Source organism: Cupressus sempervirens, chromosome 8 (assembly GCF_028749045.1).
Source record: "Cupressus sempervirens isolate cs-2001-9-10 chromosome 8, ASM2874904v1, whole genome shotgun sequence".
Classification (NCBI taxonomy): Eukaryota; Viridiplantae; Streptophyta; class Pinopsida; order Cupressales; family Cupressaceae; genus Cupressus; species Cupressus sempervirens.
This window is the reverse complement of record NC_143125.1, coordinates 389,952,197-389,977,341: the sequence shown is the minus strand read 5'-3', so window position 1 is coordinate 389,977,341 and position 25,145 is coordinate 389,952,197. Positions and strand designations below refer to the sequence as shown.

At 38.7% G+C, this 25,145-nt stretch overlaps 1 protein-coding gene across 3 annotated transcripts in view; it reads left to right on the top strand.

Moving 5' to 3' along the window:
* LOC149542927 (endoribonuclease) overlaps positions 1-25,145 on the top strand; it is a 203,030-nt gene that overhangs the window by 147,585 nt on the left and 30,300 nt on the right. For all 3 annotated transcript variants that reach the window (XM_089797845.1, XM_089797844.1, XM_089797843.1), the window contains exons 5-9: positions 3,150-3,182; positions 3,328-3,410; positions 3,668-3,740; positions 9,530-9,875; positions 10,096-10,427. In XM_089797845.1, the coding sequence (XP_089653971.1) occupies positions 3,150-3,182; positions 3,328-3,410; positions 3,668-3,740; positions 9,530-9,875; positions 10,096-10,427 (867 nt within the window). The remainder of the gene's footprint in view (positions 1-3,149; positions 3,183-3,327; positions 3,411-3,667; positions 3,741-9,529; positions 9,876-10,095; positions 10,428-25,145) is intronic.

Genomic DNA, 25,145 nt, shown 5'->3' with positions numbered 1-25,145 from the left:
GTTGCACCACATGATCATGATGGACTCTTTTGTCAAGGTCTTCTACACCAGTCACAATATGCCCGCAAACTTTAGAAAGCAACATTTTTTAAATTTCACCAACCTTTGCAATGCCCAGATGAGTCCAATTCCTTGACCTCTACTCAAAATTGCTTTCTTCTTAGAAAAACGACCCTTATGTTCGAATTCATCAGGTGGAATATTTGTTTGGAGCAAGAATTTTGCTTCCTAATCTTTTTCTATAGTTTCTACCGATATAGCTTTATTCCAATGGAGTTTGAAAGGTCCTTAAATCTTTTCTACGATAAATAATGAAGGCCCGTAAGGAGAAACTTATTTCACAAATTATTTCTCAACTATAGTCCGCAACAGTAAAATATTGGTTTGTGAATCTATTGTGAGCCAAACCAAATATGGATAATATCAGGTCCCCCAATAATCATTTACTTTATTATTTTTTGGGCCTCCCATTTTTGATATCCTTTCTTTAGTTATTTTTCTTTTGCATTGTTGCCTCAAGACAATTATTTATCCCAATAACTATAGAGGGGACTTGCTTTTATTTTGTTTTATTTTTTCTCATATCCACTCTTCTTCCATTATACAAATATTTCTGCAAAAAATCATTGTCAAAAATAACTGATATTAATCATAGGATTTTGAAAAATATTTTCACAATGTTGAACGACCCACTAATACCACAGAAAATGGGTAGCGTTTAGTGCCTAGGGATAAATAAGTGACTAAACTAAGTTATAAATCTCAAATAAGCATTTTATTGAGAATTTGGCTTTACCCGCAATATAATACTTCTCCTTTTTATATTTCTGTAGTGGATATTTCTTTGAATAACTTTGATAAATAATTTCCATATCTGAAAATGATAACCCTTTGTAGATATGTTCCACAGGCTGGCAAGATATTTATGTCTCTGATACCACTGAAATATCCTTTTTAGATATTGACCTAGTTTCTGCCCCAAAATAATATTAAGAACTAAAACATATGAAGTTGCATTATAGACCAATAGTATAAAACCGTAGATTCTCATGAAATACCTTGAAATATGCTATTGCATTATACATCAGCAATACAATAACCAGCATTCAAAAGTCCAATCTTAAACACAATTTTGCAGTTAGATTGGAATACTAAGATAGAATCTAATGTGACGTTTCCACAAACAATGGGTTTGCATCCACTGTCTACCGGCATGAGGGTTTATGTTCTCCCGCTAGATGAAAGTTGAAGCTTTCCAAATAACTCTCACAAGAGAGGAACTGAAATCTGAACCATAAACCAAGCATGCCCGAATGAATGGGTCTCTCTCCTTGCTAATCCCCAAAGCCGTGTCTCTTCGACTCCCTTCCTATCTTTTCATCTTATCTCCCTTTGTCACTTTTAGCCTACTTTTATAAAACTAAATTGACCTTTTATAAATTTAATCCATGCTTTTATAGTGAATTTTAATATTATATGAATATGTCTTTAAATTTTCTAATGTCCCAAAAAGGGGACATTACAGCTGCTGGTAAGATGATTGTATATTGTATTATTTAAATGTAACAATAATTAGCTTTCAAAATGCATATGGCTTATATTCTGTAGATCAGTCATTGATTACAATGCTGTTAATATGCTCTATACATTAGATTCTTCCTTATCCTGGTTAAATGGTGGCTGCTCATAAGTTTAAATCTTTAATTAAACTTATCAAATCGTATATTTTCAAGTCCTGAATTTGGGGACATGACACTGCCCCTCTCATTTGATGCAACAAATCATCAATTCTGAGCAGCAGGTATCTGTTTTTGATGGTGACCTTATTTGACATTATGTAGTCAATTCAAAGGTGTGAGGTTCTATCCTTGTTACAAAGATCACTGGTGCTCTAGACAGATATACACTGGGTCTGATTCATCCCTTGGCAATTAATTCTTGTTGCGCATTAAGTTCCATTATATCAATGATGGACATTCTATATGGTGATTTAGAAATTGGTTCTATTTCAGATAACAAATCAATAGATAAGTCGAGCATTGGCTTGGGAAGAAGTCCTAGCAACTCCTCTGGAAACACGTCCTAGAACTCTTGTAGATATGTGTACTTTTCTATAAATGATTCTGTTATGTTGACATCTTCCACGTCCTTTTTGCCAGATTAAGTTGACATTTCACAAGACATTCTATCATCATGATAGATCACCTCCTCAGGATTTGTTATGTCTTTCTTCTTAACTACAAATATTTGACTGTTGTTTCTCCTGCTCCTTTTAAGCAATATCATTGCTATGTTAGTGGTGGGGTAACTATTTGACATGAATGAGTTGGATAAGTATGAAGGATGCTTGCTATCTTCTTGAAGTCGTTGGGTGACTAGAGTGCCAATCTTCTATCTCTACTTTTTTTACTTTTGGTGCCACCTTGCCTAAGATCTCTCCATTTAATGCTGACTCTAATTCTCATGCTTTACACCTCATACAAGGTACTGGTCAAGGATGGCTTTTCAATTTTGGGAGATAGATGCAGACAACATATTTGGGTGTATGGTTATTCAATGAAAGATGCTTTTTTTTCAACATATTACAGTGATCTACTGTTATTTTAGGCAATGATATATTCAAAATATGGGTCAATTTTTTGTTGAGTACAGGAATCTCTCGAAGGTTTTCAGTCATCAAAATTAGTGATGGATAATAATATTTATATGGGTTAAAGGTATTGGACTGAGTATGTATTTCCATCATTGTATCATTGTCTGGTCTGATATTATTGTACATAAAGTTGTTGATAATGAAAAAGGGCTGATCAGTTCTCCATGCTATGTTCTTTGTGTTATGCATTTTCTCTATACATGTTTACAATTAAGTGATTTTGTATTTTTTCTATTGTGGATGAGTTTTATCATACTTTATTATGTGTAATTATGTTTACAACAAAAATATTGCTATCTGCATTTATTGAATGAATGCATTTGATTGATATACCACCTTCTTGAACTTGTGCAATTTTATGTCAACATTGATTCTCAAAACAAAATAAAATCCACTTTAATTTGACAAATCCTATTGTTTTCCCCTTGTATTTTTAAATATTCTATATTGTTGGTCAGATCATTAAACAATTTTGCATGCTTTTTGATATATGCAGATCGAAAAGAGGATTGATGCTATCCTTGTAAAGGTGAAAACAGGATCAAACATTCTACTTATTGTTTTAATTTAGTCACCAGTCAGAGGTAGCATTCTTCTTCAATTTGTAAGCACTTATAACTTCAAAACTTTTAGACCTATGGTACACACTAATGTGAGTTTGGACACTGTATTAGGTTGCCGCCATTGGTTTGGATCCTAAAAGGCATCTAGGCAGTGATCTTGCAACCATGCAACCTCACCTCCTGAATTTGAAAGAGTATGTTATATATTACATTGATACTAATTTCTAAATAAAACTTCAGAAGTGCTTTGTAGCTATGTTCTTCATTTTTAGCATGCCCTAGGATTCTTCTCCCTTGAATTCAGATATGTATGCCACAACTCCTGTTCCTATTTATTTGTTTGTGAGGGCACTGCTATTTTCTCTGGTTTATCAGTGTTGACTGTTGACTAGAACATTTCAATTGCTAATGAAGCATTTTCACTTCTAAATCCATCTATTACAATAAGCAGATTATATGGAATAAACGTTTGTGGTGAGGGAGGAGAGTATGAGACTTTGACTCTTGATTGTTCTCTTTTCAAGGTAAGATACAACCCTGTTACATTTTATTGTTCTCATTTTGAACATTTCTTCAAAATTATCATCGGTTGCTTGTTAAATTGAAATCTGAACATATATTACCAAAATAGAACATTGATTCTATTTCAGATTTTTTTTACTTTATGGATTTGAACGTTATACAACAAATACTACAATGAACAGCCACAAATTGGTAATCAAAGTACACATTTTAATAATAATTCTATGATTTTGCATTTTTTTTTGTAAGCATGCCAGGAACAAATATGGTCCAAATTTTCACATCCTTGTTATGGAATTAATTTACTTGGGAGGCCCAGAACCTTTAGGCGTTTTCTTATTTTATGCAGACCAAGAGATAAAGAATGGGAAAAATAATTTATTTATAATTTTAAGAGTGGTCCAATAATCTAGTAAAAGCCACAACTTAAGTATTTCTGTTAGTTTGTTGATATTGGCCAAAAGAAATATTATATTAAAAGTGATTTCGAACACCTTTGGAGATAGTTTTAGGTGAAAAAAGATAATTTGAGATTAAAAGGAGTGAATATAAAAGGAAAGCTTTTAAGGGACAATGTTATTATTTGGTTCAAACCCTATTTTAGAGCTTGATTGTTTTGTTCATGTACGCATCCGAGAATGAGAACCCTTTGGTGCAATAATTTGGAGGACAAAAACCTACTTGGTTTCTAGTTGAGGTGGTTGCACTAAGGAGTCACATTTGTGTGGAAAGATTGCAATAGTCTAATTTCAGTTGTGATTGGGATCTTTAGTGAGTTGAAGATTTATTTTAATATATTTTAGTTCAAGTGATTTCTACCATATCATATTTCTTTTCTATTTAAGTGGTTTATTGTTATACTTCTGGTCTAATTGTACTATCATTGTTATTATATTTGAAGGTTTTCTTTATTGAGCATTGGATATTGTAACATAAAAATTAGGGTTTGATTGTTTGTTGGTGTGTTTGTTGTTAAGATTGATTAATTTATGATCAATTGCTCCCTAATTTTTAAAACGTCACATTAGAGAAAGAGAAAGGACCCTTAAGCATAACCCTTTCAAAGGGCTCGAACTAGATTGACACAACCCTTGGAAGATGCAAGTAGTTTCGATGCTAAATCTAAGACCCTTCTCAAGACATACACTCAAAGGACTACTTTCTATAGGATGTTCTTTCCCTTACTTATAATGTTATTGATTGATTTGATTAAGTGTTTATTAAGTTAGTGCAAATTGATTGAGATGAGATGCAAACAATGAAAGAACACATATAATGCCTAAATACATGAAATGATCATATCTGAGACTTAAAGATAGATGCTATGAAATGATAAATTGAATTACATAGCTCACCTTGGTCAATATCTATTAGGATCAGAAATTGTTCGGGACTTGGGACGTGGAAATTGGAACCTTCAACATGAAACTCTAGTTCCAAGATCAATGTACACTACTACAAAAATTTGCAAACCCGCACTTGCAAATAATGAAAAAGGTATTTTGGCGGGGGGCGGTGGGCTTGCCTCGGTTAAGGAATCGACCTGAAAATGATAAAGCATGTAAAAGAAAGCCAAATATAAGTATTCACCTTGCTTGTTAAACCTTCATAGATGGATTTGGATCCGCGGTCGACAAAGATGTATCAATGCTTGTATGTAGAAGATGATGTAGGATGTCTCCACAAATGCTAATAGATCCACTAATACCAGAAACAAGCCAATTTGCTTCCACTCCCTTTTGAGCCTTCCTGTAGAGATCTTCCACCATCTTGTGAGTGTTGTGATAATGTACCAATGAGGCCACAACCATGTCATTACTAACCTTTAATTGATTCTTTAAGGTATGGATTTCATTATTGTCCTGTTGAAGCGGTTCATCGTTTCACAGTGTCATCTTAAATTGTTCCTCTAAATTCATGTCATGGGTATCAAAAATATATGGTTCATCATACAAAGATTCCAATCTGCTATTACCTTGTGTGCAACCGATCTCATCACTTGCTTGTCAAAGCTGACCTCCAAATCCCCAACGTAGAAACTTGCACCTTGTGTAACATCTTCTACATGATCATGAGAAGGCTACAAATCAATGGTAGTTGACTATTCTTCTTTTCCAAGGTCCTCTATTCGATGATTTTGATCTGCCAAAACTTCTTTATACACACCTTTGCGCTGATCTTTTGCAAGGAGTTCGTGAACCAATTCCAAATACTTTATTTTTGACATATCAGTCTTATTTTGCTGCTCTAGATGATGATCCAAGTAATCATTGAATGATAAATCATTCTGAATTCGGGTAGGAAGTTTTTGATACTCCTTGTAAATGTTGAGTATTTCTGTTCTTATATCTGCTGATTGTGGCCCCCACAGTCCAGAATATTCAGCTCTTTCTATATCTCTTTTTACGTCTTTGTGCTTTAGTCTACACCATTTATGTTCATCAAATTCTGTGCTACCATCTCCAACCTTCTTTACATTAGTATTACTTCTTGGCGACAATCTTCTTGTATTTACATGTCTCTAGGAATAATTGTGAAATTCTTGCTCTGAGTTTACTTCTTCACACTCATGATTTTCTGGAGAACCCATCACCGCAGGCTGTAAACACGAATGGGTTATAACATTTTTTCGGTTTACCGTAGGCTGTAAACATGAATGGGTTATAAGATTTTTTCGGTTTGCTGTTTCTTTTTCAACCTTTGCATCAATCTCATCCATCAGTGGCACTTGCCTAGCCAGCTACTCACTTACGTCCTGGGCCATGTTCTTCACTGTACCAAGCCCCTCTGCAATCATATCTAATCCTTGATCCAATCCTTGATCCGGCCTGGCTTTTCTCATTTCATAATCTTGTCTAAATTGATTAGATTCCTCAGTTTGCTGAAAATATTCATTTTCAAAAGGCTGATTGGTGCCATCATTCATTGTCTCGAGCGTCATCTGCTGATTATTTTGCAGATGTGATGGTTCTTGAAACAGACCCAAATCTTTGAAAATGCTGTTCTTCTGTTGCATAACATTCAGGGACCCATATCCCCATCCTTTCATATGCTCATTATCTGCACCGCTTAGCATTGCATTTGGCAAAAACCTGTGGGATCTCATATGCTCAGCATTGTTCTGCATATCTCCTCTTGCAAAGGCTTGAAGATGAGTGTCCATGTATGTTTGCTGTCCACCACCAATGTCACTGCTTACATATGCTTCAATTGCAACACTTTTTTGTGTTCTTTGGATATCCTCGCTAGTCATAGATTGCAAGCAAGGGGTCTTTATCTCCTCAGCAATGTTATCACTGTTGGTCTTCCACTTATCCCGAGTCTGCATAATTGCAGATTATAATCACCTTGCACATGATGATTGCAATATTCCGGATTTAATCTCCCATGTAACACCTCTTGCTCATAATTCTCTACATTGATTTTGCTAGGACTGATATCCAACACTTGGCGGGGGAAATGGCTAAATCTGTGATATATGTATAGCAGATGGACTACCTACGAGTCTTATGCCAACCACCAATTCTGGACCTGTCTCTTATAAATACAAACTCCTTGCTGTCAGATCTGTAGATACCCCAAAGACAATCAATTTGGTGCCTAACATGCTATCGCTCACTCTAATTTCAAGAAATATAATCGTTGCAGAATTTTTTGATCAACACCCGATGCTCCCATGTATTTTTGATATATGAAGAGCTTCTGCCACATGCTGTCTGGTCTTTTATTCTGTATGGTCAGTGTCAATGGTTGTCATTACTTGTTTCCTTATCGTGTTGCTGTTTCAATTGAGGCTTAATGGATGTTCACCATGCTGCATGATCAGACTCTGAGTTTGCTATAAGAGGTCAGAACTTTTGATTTCAGACTTCTGTTATTGTTGTATTAGAAAGCAATATTCTCTGTGAAAATACATTAAACAAATCAGAATCCTCAGAAATATGCAAGCTGGAACATCTATAAACAACAGCACCCAAACCAAAACATTACCTGAAATAATGAAGTCTTAGTGGAGAAATTGGTATTTGGCTGTAAGGGAACATTACAGCAGAAAATTCTATATGTTATCATTCTTTTGATCTTTACTGATTCTTTTTTTCTCAAGCACATTTCATTTCTTTAGACCTTTTGTATTTCCTTTCTTATGGGCATGGCTATTATGGTGAAGTCCGTTGTGTTTAGTATGAATTTTTCCCTAGTGGATTTCTGAAGACTTCTTGGGAACATCTATAGATGCTATCACTAACATGCTTCTGGAATTGTCTTTGCTATTCTTTTTGATAGTCAAAGTTATCTTTATTTCTGATGGCTATTTTATCCATGCTTAGCCTGACATATGAGTAACAGGCCAAGTTCTGTTCTCCTGTTATGTTATTGTTAGTGTATATATCTCTAGCTTGGGTTTATTTGTTTCCTATTTTCTATGGTACACATGTGATGACAAGTTCTGTTATACATTTTAAAATATTATAAGATATGATTTTAATTCGTGGTGTATGTGAAGAATTGTCTTTGTTAGAGCATATTGTATATTGGGGGTCCATAGTTAATTAATAAGATAGATCTTAATAGCATTTACAAGAATATATAACATAAAGTTAGTCTTATATTTATTTGTGGTATAACTAGGGGGTTGATTATATAATAAATAATATTCAAATGATAAATATTACTTTATAGAATAGAGAATTTACCCAATGGCATAGTTTACCTTCTGGAAATATGAAAACTGTTTATTTCTCAAATCTATTACATATTCTATGGCCTAGTTTTACCTTCTGGAAATATGAAAACTATTTATTTGTTAAATCTATCACATATTCTTATGAAAAGGTATAACAACCTGAAAGGATATTGGATCATATCATCCTCAATGATTTCTTTGGATGGAATCTTATAAAATATGTTACAGAGTCTGAAGAGCATTTTAAATTTGCAAGAAGTATTGAGAGGCTATATGGAAGAAGGGAGAAGAATATATAAAGCTAGGTTCCATTTTATGAGCTTTCTCAAGTGCAGATGATGCTTATCTTGTGGGATTTTTTAGTAGTAATGGTTTTCCTCATGCATATAATGGTGATTTGTGTCAACGTTCTCAAGTTTATATTTCATATTTGTTTTTCTATTTTAAATATGTGTAGTCAATAATTATGACTTACCTATATGAATTTCAACTTTTCTACATGTGATGTTCAATGAATTTCCTCTCTTATATTAGTTTATTGAACCAAGGAAGAATAAATCCTTAATTCCATTTGGAAAAATGATTTTTGCATTCATATTTTGGATTACTGGTATGAGACTTGAATAACCAGCTGCACGAGCAAGGAGCTCTGTAACCTCCTTTCTACTGCAAGGATTCTGTTTTGGCTAAGAGATCTGTGGCTGGTTCAAGAGCAAGCCTTTTTTAGAAAAAGACCCTTGGTTTGGAATGCGAGAATAATGATCCCAACTCTGAAGCATTTAAAGTAGTGCAGCTCTTTGCACTTGGTTTCCTATCAGTTTTTGGTTTACATCCATCTCAAGAGTCTATACTCTTCTTGACCCTTGTAAATTATGGTGGATATACAAGCACTGTAACTGTGATGTCATTAGTTACCAACAATAATTATCATAATGGGTGTTCCCAACTGCATTTCTTCGAATTTGGTGAAAAAATCCTTAAAGTCAAAAAAATGTTATTTTACTCAATGCTTCATTTTGCACATTATGTCAATAATGTTTCATTTATCTAATTAATAGTAAAAAATGACTTCTTTGAGGAACTCCTTTAACATTTGCACCTTTGCAGAATGCCAGAATTGTTATTAAAAATTCTCAAATTGTCCTCCATTCGTCAGATTCTATTGCTTCTGTTGGAATTCTTCATCCATCAGCATTTTATTTGGAAACCAAAACAGGAGACATAGATCCTGCAATAGGTGATGAGAAAACTCCTCTGAATAGATCAGAGATGGATTGGATTTTTCAAGTTCAAGGAAATGATATACCAGGTGATTATAATTCTGATAACTGGTCACAAGCATTTCCTGTAGACCTTGATGCTAAATGCAAGCGGAATTTGATTGTGTCAAAGACCAAACATGAGATTCTTAGTATTGGCTGTTGGGTGCAAAGTACTTCCAAATTGATGGAAGGTGTGTTAATCCCTTTCTCTCGTAAAATTACTTTTATTTTATTTGGTTGTGACATGTCTAAAGCGTAATAGTCCAAATGTTGTTCCTGTACACATCTCTTTCTTTTCATCATTTATTATCATGATTAACTGAACAGAAATGCAGCCTGCAGATTTATATTATTACATTCATAATTTAATGTAAGATTAATATGATACGTGAACTCTTTTGCTGATGTCAGGGATGGATGTTCATTTGGGCCTTGTTTTGAAGAGTGTTCAAGATAGACTAAAATTAGATCAGCTTGGATGGGAGGATGTTCTGTACGTTCATCTTTATCTTTCTGACATGAGTCAATTTGCAATGGTAAATGATACTTATGTGAGATACATAACTGAAGAAAATTGCCCTCATGGTGTTCCTTCGCGATCTACAATAGAAATTCCTTTGGTAGAAGGTGACCTAGGAAAGGCATTTATTGAAGTTTTGGCTGTGAAAGACAAGACAAAAAAGGTGCTACATGTTCAGAGTATCTCATGTTGGGCGCCTAGCTGTATTGGTCCATACAGCCAGGTAATGTTTGATGATTACTTATGTCATATTTCTAGGTAAATCAGTCATTGGGATTTTAAAATCATCTTGTAAATTTAAATTTAAATGTTTTGCTAATGCATGTGCTCAATTTTCCGCTGAGTCCAGAATATAAGGGTTTATTATTCAAATAAGCAGATTGAGTAATTGTGTAAATGATCATGTTCTGTAAACAGGAATATCACCTTTTCTTATCAATATACAGAATTGAAATATAGAACATACCATTCATACCATGACACTAGTAGGCGTACCAGTAAGCAAGGGAATAGTTTATTTTATTGATACCAAAATCATACCTCTACAATACCAATGTTCCACATATTTATAAAGAGCCAGTTAGTTGGAAACCAACCGATGCATTCCCCTACTACCTAACTACCCAACCTGACTAACAATAACAAGTACTAACATAACATTTATTTATTCCGACTACATCTATCCCCCCCATAAAAAGAAGTCGTCTTCCAGACAACTTTACAACATGAAATAAAAAAACATCAATTTCAAGAAGAAGGATTGGAGGATGTCCCTGAGCCTTGCAATCGCTGCAGCTCCCGCTCTGCTATCTTCTGCTTAGTATGCGCACCCTGAAGGACTCGCAAAATATCCATCTTTTTGGCTTCAGCTGCTGCCAACTTGCCTTCCAACTCAGCCTGTTCCAACTGCCAACCTGCTAAGAGAGCACTCTTTTCTGCTTGGACTTGTTGATGAAGACATTTGTCCCACTGGGCTTCCAAAAAAACATTCCGGAAAGCTGTTTCAATAGCTGCCAGAGAGGCCACGAGAGGGGAAGAAGTAACCTAGGCCTAGGGAATGATAGCACGCCTAGTTCAGGTAGAGGTAATTTCTTCCTAGCTATAGTTACTCTGTTCTAAGAGATCCCAATCCGTGTAGCAGTTAGTTCACATGAACTAGGCTAATGCTGCAGCTGCTGTTAGTACACCTTGCAGGTTATATGTCTGTGCATGCTCAACGAGTTTACGAGTAGAATGCTCCATAGCCCGTAACTCTGTAAGAAATCCTTTTGCTTGAGCTGTAAAAGAGGCTGGAACCAAAGGTTCCTCATGGCCCTTCAGTATTTCCACTGGCTCTCCTGGTGGCGAGAGTACAGGGGATGACACTAACCCCTCTTCTTCCAGCAGCTTGTCAGCCTCTTCTAAAACTGTATCTACTCTTGCCATTGTCACCTGAGTACCTGGAGAGGAAGGGTCCTTAGATTGCTCCCTTGTAGTGGACTTAACAACAAGAGCCATAGGCTCGACCACTTCTGACCCGAGAGGTGTCTGTAGTCGTACCTTGTGTCCACAATGAGGTTGTCTTCTTAAATCAATCACCTTAGTGCGATTGGGTGGGCCGAGCGAGAGAAGAGGCTTGATTCCTGGAATAGATAGCTTAGAAGCCCCCCATGTCAGAAATTGTCTCAAGTTGGAATCCTCGGTGGAAGGAATTGGTGGTATCGCATCATCATTAGGTGAAGAAGAGACCTTTGTGACGCCAGTGGGAAGGGGTCCTATTGCAAGCGGCAAAAACACTACTTCACTCGGTGTGCCCTGTAAATGACTGAGGCGAATTTCTGTTGCTTGGGAATCAGAAGATGAGGAATTTGTATCACCTGCGGTGTCCTCAGAACTGCCTTGATCCCCCTCCTCTTCCATCACTATGACTTGGTGTAATTTCTTTTTGGCAGGTTCACCACAACCCAAAGTGTCAAGATGTAGCCAATAAGTCATTGTTGGGCGGTACGGTTTCACCCTACTTGCTGGAACCAAGGTCCTACGTTGTTCATTACTAATTTGCAGCCGAACTGCCTCCAAGAACAAAGCCACTGCATGGTGGGGCATGTAGAAAGCCTTATGCCGCAATTCCAGGAATTCTCGCAGTCTATCAGAAAGGAGGTGGGCCCAGTTATAAACTTGTCCTTGGGATAGACCCTCCACCACTGGCAACAGCCAAAGAGCAATATCTGAGGTACAACTGCTAGCTGTGAGCTTGCTTTTTACCAAATCCACCACACAACGCCATTCCTCATTTGCAATGAAAACCTTTCTCAACCTTCGACTATTTTTCAAAATACCTTCCCATTCCTTATTTGTAATGTCCGGGCGGCACAGAAGTTTGAGCCATTCCTGCTTCTCCTCTCCTGTCATAGGGCCTTTGCTCAACTCCTGACCCTGATTATGGATTCCAAAAACCCTACTGAATACTTCAGAAGAATAAGAAACCACCACCTGATGCTGAGCATACTGTATGACAAACTGATGTCCTGCTCCATCATACCCTATAATCAAGTCTCTGAGAATGGGTTCAAATTCGTGTAAATCAAATATTGGCATAAAGATAATCTTGTCCACCTCAGCTGTGGTCAATGCCTTCTGGAGAGGATGATCTGTGTCTGATTTTTCCCACCATGCCCTACACTCACTGCCGAGCACACCTTCAAAACTAATAGTGGAAGCATTGATTTTCTGTGACGGTTTAGTCTTGGCCTGTGCCATGACTGACTTTTGAGTTTTTGCTTGAACAATAGTTGCATTGGTACCTTTGGATTCCACAATGTGGCCCCGACTGGGATTCCCCATGCTTAACTTCACCATGTCAAACCAATTTACCAATTGCTAGCATGTACAGTAGTACCCCCAATAACCTCCAAAAATCACTGTTGTTGTCTTAATTTTTAAGCACTTTATGTAATTTGTGTGTACGGCGTCTGTACAACCATTGTTCCGTATAGTCAGGCTTTCGTACAGATGTTCCTGCTGCTTCTCTGTACAGTCATCCCCTTCTGTTGGTTTGTATGCTGGGCTTCTCTTCCTCCCGCACATGGAAAGTTGTACATATCTTTGTCTTTGTTGCCCTCGTACTTGTTCCCCCTTGCCTCCGTACGTGACCCTACCGTATGTTGATAGCCTGTAGTTTATCCTTCCTCGTGTGTTGATCGCCGTACATACTTTTGTGTCCATACGTGACCCTACCGTACGTTGATAGCAAGACCTGTCTGTATGTGACTCTGCCCTTCCTTCCGTACATCAACAACTGCCTCTTCTCAAGACCTGTCCGTACATTGGAACCCGTACATTTGATTATTCTTCGCAAAATTTGTTCGTATGAAAATGTTTGAAGGGAAGATGCAAATTGAAATGGAACTGCCATACTCTGCCTTCCATACGGTGGATAAGTACGCCTGTAGCCTTCTTCCTGCCGTATGGAATGATAGGCCGTTCGTTGTCTTTTGCCTCTGTCTTGCGTGGGGTCCCTCAGGTTGTACTCGCCCTCGTCTGTTTGCCTCGTGAAAAAATGATTTTGGTTGAAGTCCTCGGTGTTAATAAAGTAGGCATTAACTTTTCGTTCCTTGTATATTTTCAATTTGGACCCATTCACCAAATCCTTAACTGGGTGGTTATCAAGGGTAGCTAACTTTATGGCTCCATTTTCTTTTATTTCTACTATTTTGTAAGGCCCGAGCCAACGAATTTGAAACTTACCTGGCTTTATTTCATTCTTTCCATTGTATCGCAGTACGAGTTGCCCGGGGTGAAAATTCATCATTTTCAGATGTTTGTCTTGCCAAAATTTGCGTCGCTTCTATGTCGCTTTTGAGCCACCTTTGTACACCATTGGGCAATTATTCTTCTTTCTTCCAGCAGGAGCAACTGGTGTAAGCGCTCCTTGAGACTTTCCTCATCACTTAGCCTGTTTTGAATGTCTATTCTTAAGCTCGGAACCACATATTCTATTGGCATTACTGCTTCCTGCCCATATATAAGTTGAAAAGGGATTTGTCCCATAGTACCCTTATAGGTTGTTCTATAGGCCAATACTATTGCTGGAATTCACTCTTCCCAGTCCTGACCTTCAACACCACAAGTTTTGTAGAGAATAGCAACCAATACTCTATTCGTGGCCTCTGCCTGACCATTCGCCCTTGGATAGTAGGGACTGGAGAAAGAATGAAATTTTTTATATTCAATGGTCATCATTCGAATAATGTGATTCATAAAATGCACCCCTCAATCACTGGTAAGCCGTAGTGGGTTGTCAAACTGGGTAACTATCTGTTCATAGAGGAATTTGGCCGTACTACGAGCCGTATTGTCTGGCAAGGCCCGTACCTCTATCCATTTCGTGAGGTATTCTGTGGCCACTACTATATATTTGCACCGATGAGTTTTGCCAGTCGATAAAGGACCCACAAAGTCCAGTCCACACCTTTCAAATAATTCCTGTGGTTGAGATGGGAACAGCGGTATGAAGTCCCTTTTGAGTGGCTTTCCTGCTCGCTGGCATGTGTCACAACTTGCTACCTATTCCTTGGCATCTGCATACAATGTGGGCCACTATAATCCTGCCAACAACACTTTTTGTGTGGTGGTATCTAGTCCCATATGGCCTCCTGCCACTCCTTCATTTGACTCTCTCAAAACCCTCGAGATTTCCTCCATCACGCATCGTCGGAGGATTTCATCTGGTCCTAGTTTGTACAACAACCCTTCAATTAACTGAAATGTACAACTTTTTAAGGCAACTTTTCTCCATTCCGCTTGAGGCATTTCGTGAGGACATGTAGCTGTGGACAGGTACTGGCCAATCTGTTCGTACCATGTAGGTAATATTGCAATCTGAAAAAGGTGAGTATCTGGAAAATCCTCATTCCATTCCCAGCAATTTCACCCGACTTGATGCAAGACAATTGATCAGCAATCACATGATTCCTCCCAGGTTTCACTACAATTTTGAATGTAAATTCTTGTAACAAAATCAGCCACCGACTTACTCTTCCCTGAATTACTAGTTTATTCACCAAATACATTAATGCTTGGTGGTCAACAAAAAATGTGAACGGTGTAGCAAGGAGATAGTGCCTGAATTTTTGGACCGCATAGACCATACCCAGTGCTTCTCTCTCCGTGGTGCTATAGTTTCGTTCCGCTTTTGACAAAAGCCTGCTAGCAAAGTATACAGGATGATCCAACCCTTCCTTTCCTATTTGAGCCAAGGTGGCTTCTATGGCATAATTGGAAGCATCTACATGGACTCGAAACTCCTTATCCTAATCAGGGTAGATGAGGATAGGTGCTTCCACAAGTCTTCTTTTGAGTTCTTGAAAAGTGTCTTCTTGCTTCTTCCATTCAAACCGTTCCCCCTTCCTAGTTAACTTTTCCAATGGAAGTGATACTTCAGCGAATCCTTTGATGAATCGCCGATAATACCCAACATTTCCTAAAAAATATTTGATACTTGTCACATTCTCGGGAGCTTCCATATCCATAATCACCTTTATTTTGTCTGGATCTGTCTTTAAGCCTTTTACATACTATATGTCCCAGAAGTCTGCCGTGTGGGACAATGAACCGACATTTCTTAGGATTGAGCGCCAGTCTCACTCTCCGACACTTCTTCAAACATTCTCCAATTAATTTAAGGTGTTGTTCTTTATCGTTGTAAATCAACCAATCATCAAGAAATGCTTTAAAATTTCCTACTGACATACCATGAAAAATGTGTAGTATAATTCGCTGAAAGGTAGTTGGTGCATTGCATAGTCCGAAGGGCATCCCATTATAAGCGTATACACGATTTTCCACTACAAATGTAGTTTTTAGCTTATCCTCCTCTACAATGCTAATCTGGTTATACCCAGAAAATCCATCCATAAAAGAGTACATCTCATGGCCGGCTACTTCTAAAATGCTGTCTATAAAGGGAATGGGAAATGGGTCTTTTATGGTTACAGCATTTAGGCTTCTGAAATCTACACATTTGAATTTGAGTACCATCCTTCTTGAGTGATATCACAATAGGAGAAACCCATTCGCTAGTCTGAACTTTAAATATTATCCCTACCTCGAGCATCTTTGTCATTTCTTCTCCCACTCGCTCCGCATAATTTTTGTTCATTCTATAGGGTTGTTTCCGTACTTGCCTTGCTCCAGGTAGGAGTGGAATCCGATGGACACACACTTTTGGTGGTACCCCTTTCAAATCTTTGTATGTCCATGCAAAATCGTCTTTGTATTCCATAAAGATTCTAAGTGCCGCGGCTTTGAGCACGGGATCCCAATCCTCACCTATGAAGATTTCTTTGGTTTGCCCTTCTTCTCCTAGGTTCAAGGCCTCAAGATTAGCCTCTTTGTATTCCACCTTTTGGTCAAAGATGTGGGTCGGTGTGGTACCCAACATGGTTCCACCTTCTTTGTACTCCATGTACGCCTCCGGATATTGTTCCTCCGTCTCTTCTAACATGTTGCAGTCTGCTTGGAGGACTTCATAATCACCCATTTGCCAGTGAAACAAGCCTTTCAGGGAGTTTGTGTCATCCTCCAAGTATTCCCCCAACTTGAGTACTCCTTCCTCGTCGAGCTCCATTCCTTCATATTCTTCTTCTCCAGAGTCAGATGCCAAGTCCTGACTCACCAATTGGTTTTTGAGATCAATAATGTACTTCTTTCCTTCTAATTCAATAGAGAGGGTATTTCTTTTCCAGTTGTGATTAGCTCTCGCTGCCACCAACCATCCTCTCCCCAATAAAGCATCATATCCCTTCTTTACCAAAGTAATAACCACAAAATCTAGAATAAACTGTTGGGTCCCTATTATTACCTTTTGCCCTATCAAGGTGCCAATTGGTTTGATGCCATGCTGATTTGCGCCTACAAGTTGGAATTTGGGTGGCCACAAGGCAGGTTTTCCAATTGCCTTCCAAGTATTTTCGGGTAAAACATTTACCCCGGATCCTCCATTAATTATTGTGTTCGAAAGTTTGTACCCCATTATTTCCATCTCCACCACTACTGGCGTTCTCCCCAAGCCTGTTGTAAATAAGGTATTTTCTTCCTTTCCCACTTAAGTTTCTTCTTCCTCTACCCCCTTTACTTCTTCTGGTTCCACTGGTTCCACTTGCTCTATTGTTCCTAGTTCCTTCTCGGAATCCTCCTGCTTAGTTGGCCGCGTTCGTTGTGTCAAGGCAACTTGTAACTGGGGTAGTGTATCTAGTAATTCCCCAGTGGAGACTGGAATGGTAGTTTCTAATACTTTCTTTATAATGTTCGGTGCCCCTTTTTCTTTAGGGCTCTTAGCTGACTTAGGTGTTGTTTCCCCCCTCAACTCATTTTGGATGTTTTGCTTTCCCTCCTGGAATCTCACTTTTTTCCACCGTGGCCTCCGGGTATATGGCTTTCTTGGCTTGCATCCTTGTTATTGCAAGTATTTCCTCTTCTAATCCTTCAATATCCAACATGTTTACACCTTTTTGCCTTGGGCAATTTGTATCCTCGTGGTTACCTGATCCACACCATTTTCAGAGCATCCCTCCATTCTGCCCCCCTCCATTTTGACATTCTCGGGCAAAATGGCCCCATTCGTTACATCTCCGGCATTGGATCATGGGCCTTCCTCCAGAATCATATTGGATTACCCTTAGGGGTGTGTTGGTGTTACTATTGTTATTACTATTATTGGCACTTCCTCTCCGGTTACCCTTGTATCCTTCTGGGGACGCTTCTGTATTATTATTCTTTAGGGGAGTTGCTAGTGGTGTAGATTGTTCTCCTGCAAACAATACCTGGGCATTCCTGGTTTTTAAGTTATAAGGGCAGTCTTTGATAGCATGACCCCCTACCAGGCAAATCTTGCAAAACATCTTTCTTGGACATGTTCCTTTGGTATGACCCTCCTTTTGGCAGTCTATACACCAAAGATCTTTACCTTCCTTCCTTTCATCCTTATTTTTGGCTACCTCCTTCATTAGACGTTTTAGGTCCTTCCTCAAGGCTTGGATTGTTTTGGACTCTTCCTCACTCTCCTCGGAGCTCTCACTAGAGCTTCCATGTCGTCTCCTCTTCGAGGTTTTGGTTTCACTTTCAATATCCATAGCCCACGTACACGCATCTCCAAAGGTGGATGGTGGGACTATTTTCATTTTTTTCCTTAAGGACGGGGTGAGTCCTTCGATAAGCCATCTTTTCTTTAGCCCATCCGCAGGCTTATTGTCCAGTTTGTTGATGAGTTCCTTGAGCTGCCTGGTATAGGCCTTTACCGATTCCTTCTTGTCTTGCCTAGTATTATAGATTTCTGTGACGATTTCATCATTATCTCTTAACAGTTTGAATTCTTCTTCAAATGCTCTACGCAGGTTATCCCACGTGTTCTTCTTACCGGCCTCCAAATCTGCATACCACTCTATGGCTATCCCACTTAATGTGGCAGGGAAAGCCTTCAGCCATTGATTATTATCATTCTCCCCATTGGCTTGCCATATAGTTATACAGGTTTTGCAATGGCGAGCGGGATCCTCTGATCTGTCCCCTGTAAATTTGGGCAATTTTTGTTTATCCACAACCATTTTCTTTGCTTGTTGCTTCCTTCCCAGGGGAACCCCTCCTCCCGAGGAAACACCACCACCCGGTAAAACCCTACTCCTCGATGAGACACTGCTTCCTAATGGAACTCCCCCGCCAGATGGAACACCCCTGCTAGATGGAACACCCTTGCCAGATGGAACACCCCCTAACCCTACTTCCTGGTGGAGGTAAACCTCCAGAGGGAACACTACCGGATGGACTAGACTCTTGACCCCTTATCTTTTCTTGAGCAATTTCTTGTCGTTGAGGAATTTCTGGTTTCCTGCACGTGGACTGCCTTTCCGGTGTGTCTGAAATAACCAAATTGGCTAGTTCCTCAATAGTATGTTCAATCCACCCTTCCTAACTTTGATGGGAATCTTCTTGTGTTCTCCAATTACAACGCCTCTCTTCCTGTTGTCGGAGACATAAGGTTCTTAGGGCTACTTCCTCCTCAATTTCCTCCTCTGGTACTATCCTTCGATATATATTGGGAATTAAGGGCATGAAGTAATTCAGTGCCTATCTCCCTCTCGTGGCTTATTGGGTTCCTTTGTTTGAGAATTCCGCGTCTCCTCCCTAAATTGTTGAAAGATTTGTTGCCTTCTTCTTTCCCTCTCAATTTGTGTTCTTTCATCCTCAATATGTAGGAGGTTCCTTGCCAACAATCGAGGAATCTGTCCTAGGAGATCGTACATCGCCGGTGGCACGGAGAGTTCGTTGCATATCGTGCTTTCAGGAACCGTCCTCTCATGAGCTTCCTTTTGCACGTATTGCCCGACCGCAACTTCCCACGTTGTCACCGGGTTGCGTGTCAACTGATCCTCCCTAGTTATTTCTTCTTCGTCTCTATCGCTATTAACAATTTGGACGCAAGGTGTAAAGGGTCTTCCCATTAGTCCATTCTGTCACTATGGTACCTTCAGATCCGAACATAGGCAAGGGCGCCAAAAATGTAAACAAGAATATCACCTTTTCTTATAAATATACAGAATTGAAATATAGAACATACCATTCATACCATGACACCAGTAGGCGTACCAGTAGGCAAGGGAATAGTTTATTTTATTGATACCAAAATCATACCTCTACAATACCAATGTTCCACATATTTATAAAGAGCCAGTTAGTTGGAAACCAACTGACACATTCCCCAACCACCTAACTACCCAACCTGACTAACAATAACAAGTACTAACATAACATTTATTTATTCCGACTACATGTTCTCCTTTAGGACAAGCTACATTAAGGCTAAATTCGTTGGCTAGGGGCCAATACCCTCATTCCATTTATTAATTTACTGTGAGTATTGGGATACTTTCCTTCATTATGTGTTGCTGTATGTTTTAATGCCAGATATTAAGGTTCATTATTGCATTTTGGTGTTAACCTTCCAAAGTCACCAAGAGTTGTATTCTACTTTTTTGATCTTTTAGTACTGAATATATTGTGATCGTTGTCGCAAAATTCTCAACCTTGTCCACCTATCTGCAATAACTTGGCAATTATGGGCATGAGAACCATTAGTCAATTTGGACATCATACGTCAGCCATTGGATCATACATTTTGTTAAATATAGATTTTTTAAGAATCAAACTAACTTGAGTAAGGTACATAGGGGCTTTCTAGTTATGAAGGATGCATTGATTACTGCAAATGGCGGATAGTAGCAAGCAAAAGTTATGAAGTCAATTTAGAGAAAAAAGGACTAAAACAGCACAGGTACAAAGGATCAAATCATAAAACATAATATAGGCAAGTGGATAATATGAAAATCCATGAATGTTACAAAAGTAGATTGAAAATTTGGCTGAGAGGATCACAAAAGAAGAAGAAATGAATAAAGGTTGAGACCAGTGACAACCAATGTATGTAATCTCTTGCTCTAAGATTGAGCCAAAAATTGTAGACCAAAAACAAACTTCTTGCAAAGGTAATTTGTGAAACACTTAAGCTGCTGAAGAAATGAACTAAACATATAGCATAAATAGTTCATACTTTTCTCCCAATACTCCAGTTGCTTTAGGAGACACTAATATAAACATATGGCAAACCTATTATTTCTGAAAATGCACCAGTCTCTATTGAAACATTTCATCATACAGTTGGCTATAATTTGATCTGTTTTCCCTTTGCAGAGTAACAAACAAGCAGAACTTAAGCATCAAAGACTCTTAAAATGAAACTATGCAAAGTAACTTGCTGTGATGAAGTTCTGAAACATGCAGATGGTCTAAACCAGATCTTTGTGCTTTTCAAAACCTTTATCGGGTAGACTAAATGGAGGAGTTTCACCTTGCTAACCAAACCACAATTGAAGATGCCGCCTAGCATGAACCTCTTTAAACATCCAGGTGAGAAAATGGCCCAGCGACTGCCCAGAATGTCCACACGCTCTTCTGTAGCTGAGTGAAATAACTGTGTTTGGCCGTGCTGCAGTTGCTGTTTATGATAATCAGAGAAAACGGCCATTCAGGCTTTTCCAGACCCCCCCACATCCTGTCCACAAACAATCAGAACCCATGACTCCAATATACTGCTGTTCACCCATGTCTGCAGCCGATAAAGTGTGAGTTCGATCCCCAACCTGGGACTGGATGGTTGTCAAGACTGAGTGCTGGCAATGTGTGTTGTTTCTGAGTTTAATATGAAGCTATATTTCTGAACTGTATGTTTAGATCAGGAGAAAATAGCAACTAAGTTCCTCTCGGTTCTTCATCCTGATCTCTAAATTAAGAATCTATCTCAATCTGCTGCGGTTGCCCATTGAATTGCCCTTTATCATATAATTCTGCTTTATTGACGAAAGGAACTGCGGAAAGTTCAAATTATTTAATTGACTGAAAGAGCTGAGTGTTTATCTTAATCACCAGAATCTATTGCAGCCACACCTATGCCTTGAGCACAAATATTTTAAACCAGTCTCCACAATTGTCAAGACCTCCAGACTTTGAAGCTCTAGTAAAAAAATCTGGAATCTAACCAATACTCCCATATTATCTCACCAAAAATCAGCATTTAAATTCTATATTGAATTCTGAGAGAACTCACCTCTCATGAGATTGGATTTCAATCCAATATGGGTTCTAAGGGGTTTCGTCCCTAGAACAATCCAGTCACTGTCTTACAACAGCGAGAGAAAATAGCTTACTAGAAAAATACCAGGTTGGCTCTGTTTCAGTTCTTGTACCAAAATAATAGGGTTATGGTCCACCTGTGAGTAATCCATGGGATTTTAACATGGGAAAATTAATTGTCTCAAAAGTGTTTATGGACGTTGAATTCTTAAAGGAATTGGCTAAAATATATTGATCAACAAGGGGCTATAAGAGGAGCTAATAACAAGGCCCCAATGACCATCAATAGAAACAGCATTATTGAAGCTTTCAGGATAACTAAAGAAACATGTACTAATATTGATTTGAAAGGAAAAGAAGACCTACAAAATTAACAAAACTGCTTTAAGGGAAAAGGAGATACAAAGATATACACACAGGGGGTCCAATAGAATACCCATCCCAATTCTTGGTAGTTGCAAGAGCCTTTTAATCTCAAGGATTGTGAATTATACTTCATTTACAAAGTGCATTGGTTATGCCATGTCTTGGGTTTGGATGTTGATACAAAAGTGCTAATTGAAATTGTGTATTTGGCGATGGCCATAGAAAACCCAAACATGAATGTGGATTATGTCTATTTAGAATTTCTTGTGAAATCTTTGCATAAGGACTGATTGCCATACTATGTATGTAGACTCAAAAAGCCCTTGTATGGACTTATACAGGCGAATAGCAAGGTATTCTAGGCTGGATTAGCATCTCTTACGACAGGGTTTTTACAGATGTAATGCAAAAGGTAATCTCTATTTCTAATTTGTTGGAGATCATGTATTTGTTGTAGTTGTCTACACTGATGACATTAGTTTTTGGTGGAAATGATGAAGTTTGTAAAGATTTCACTAACCAAATGCAATCGGCTTTTCAAATGTCTATGTTAGGAGAATTATTGTATTTTCTTGGTTTTCAAGTTTCATAGTTGGAGAAAGGTATATTCTTGTCAAACTATTATATCAAGGTGTAAGAATATTAATCTTTCCTTGGATGTATTTAATTTGGGATATTCCAAGGATCCCTACAACTTGTTTGTACTCTAGTCTAAGTGTGAGGACATTTTATTTTCCTCTCCACTTGTCCATATGTGAGGACAAATCATTTTTGCAACTCCTTTTATAAGGAAATTAGTTTATCCTCAAGAAAATTTGGACACTTTGCACTCACTTATTATGAATGGTGGCATTCATAGAAATGGGAGTTACTCATGCAACACTTTTCTCATCTCTATAAAAGAGATGCGTCTTGTATAGTGTGGCCGACGGGTAGAGTAGTATCCGAACGGGCGTGTGACACTTGAGTCACCCCTTCGGAAAGGTATATGTACATGTCCGAGATGGACTTGGAATTATCGATAGAATACATGAATAAAATACCTGTTTTGAATTGAATCGTGTTATACATGTGTTGAACTTCTTACCCTATGCGGTAAACATTTGGCGCCATTGCCAGACGTACCTGGAATGAACGAATGATATGAAAATTAATTTCAAATTTTCCAAACAAAGATTTGAATAAGGTGAAAGATAAGATGAACTAAGTACAACAAAAGAAATTTTTATTTTAACACAGCAAGCAGAGCACCGACAGAGACTTCAGCAAATTGCCGAGGGGCATCGAAGGGGTGAAGAGGCACAGATAGAGGGAGTGCACTCACCTAGTAGGTTGAGGAGTGCCGAGGAATTGCTGGAAGAAACTCGACAACGCTTGAATTTGGTGGAGGAAACACGGGAAGAATTCCTTAACTTGTATACGCCGAGGGGAGACTGTTGGAATGCAAGGGAAGCAACTCGCACGGCTCGGAGTGCCGAGGGAGCACGAGCATGGAGTGATCTCTTCGTTCCTGATACATCGGATGAACAAAAATATAGGCGGAGAATAGAACGTCACTTGAAGACTTTTCACCAGACAACACAGTTGTTGGAAACAAGACTGTAGTCCAGAACAATGCGGGAGTTTAGAACAGCGCGGAAGTCCAGAACAACGTGGGAGTCCAGAACAACGCGGGAGCACAAAAAAACGCGGGAGCACAGAACAGCGCAGGAGCTTAGAATAGCGCGGGTACACAAGTACCTCAGAATCAAAGGCAAGTAACGATGGCTAGCCCTAAAGAAAAATTACCCAAGTTTCATGGTGATGGTTCAGCAAACCCTATCAGACATTGTAAAACATGTGAAACCATATGGACGGAAAATGGTGTGATGGATGAGGATGATTGGGTAAGACAATTTCCAGCGACCCTACGGGGTGTGGCGATAGATTGGTTTTCTGACACTAGTCCTCAAAAACTTAATACATGGTAGAATGTTAAAAAAGAATTTATAGCAGAATTCAGATTACTTTGAGATGATAATGAAATAGTGGCAGAAATCTACAGCACCAAACAAGGAAAGAATGAGGTAGTTCGAACCTATGCCAGGCGACTGAAAGAATTGATTGGGAAGATGGAGAGTCAACCAGCAGATGGGTTGAAAAAACGGTGGTTCGTGGAGGGGCTACGACCAGCTCTTAAAAAGAAAATGAAGATTGTATGATCGACATCGTACACCGATGCGTATACTCGTGCCATGGATTTGGAAAGTGAACAAAAGATGAGTAAGAAGAAGAAGCATAAATCCTCTGATTTGGATGATTCATCCTCGGAAAGCAGTAGTAGCGATGAGGAATCAAACAAGAAGGTGAAAGCACTACAGAAAGACATGCTTCGGATGATGAAAGAATTCAAAAATTTGAAAAAGAATCTGGATATAGTAAAAGGAGAACTATGGTGCACAGATTGCAAGGAGGACGGTCATACGAAGGGTTCATCCCCGAAGAAGCAGTTTTGTGACATCTGCCAGGTGGCAGGGCATTCCCTGAAAGAGTGCCCGTTTAACTTGAAAGCAAAAGGACACCAATAGGTGTTACTAACGCAGGAAGCGTCGAGCAATAGCAACAACGCGGGCAATGATGCAACTTCAGGTGGATATCAAAATAACAATAGAGGCGGAAGGGGTGGAAATAATAACAATAACAATGGAGGCCGGAGTAGAATACAATATGATGCGAGTAGACAGCCAATGATACAATGTTGGGCATGTAATCTTTGGGGTCACTTCGTGAGGGACTGTACTATGAAGGAGACGCCGTAGCTACTGTGCAGATGGTGTGGTCTAGGGGACCATGAAGATTCAAAATGTCCAAAACAAAGCGTAGATTTATTAAGTATTGAAACAAGTAATGAGAATGTGTTGGTGATCACGCGGGA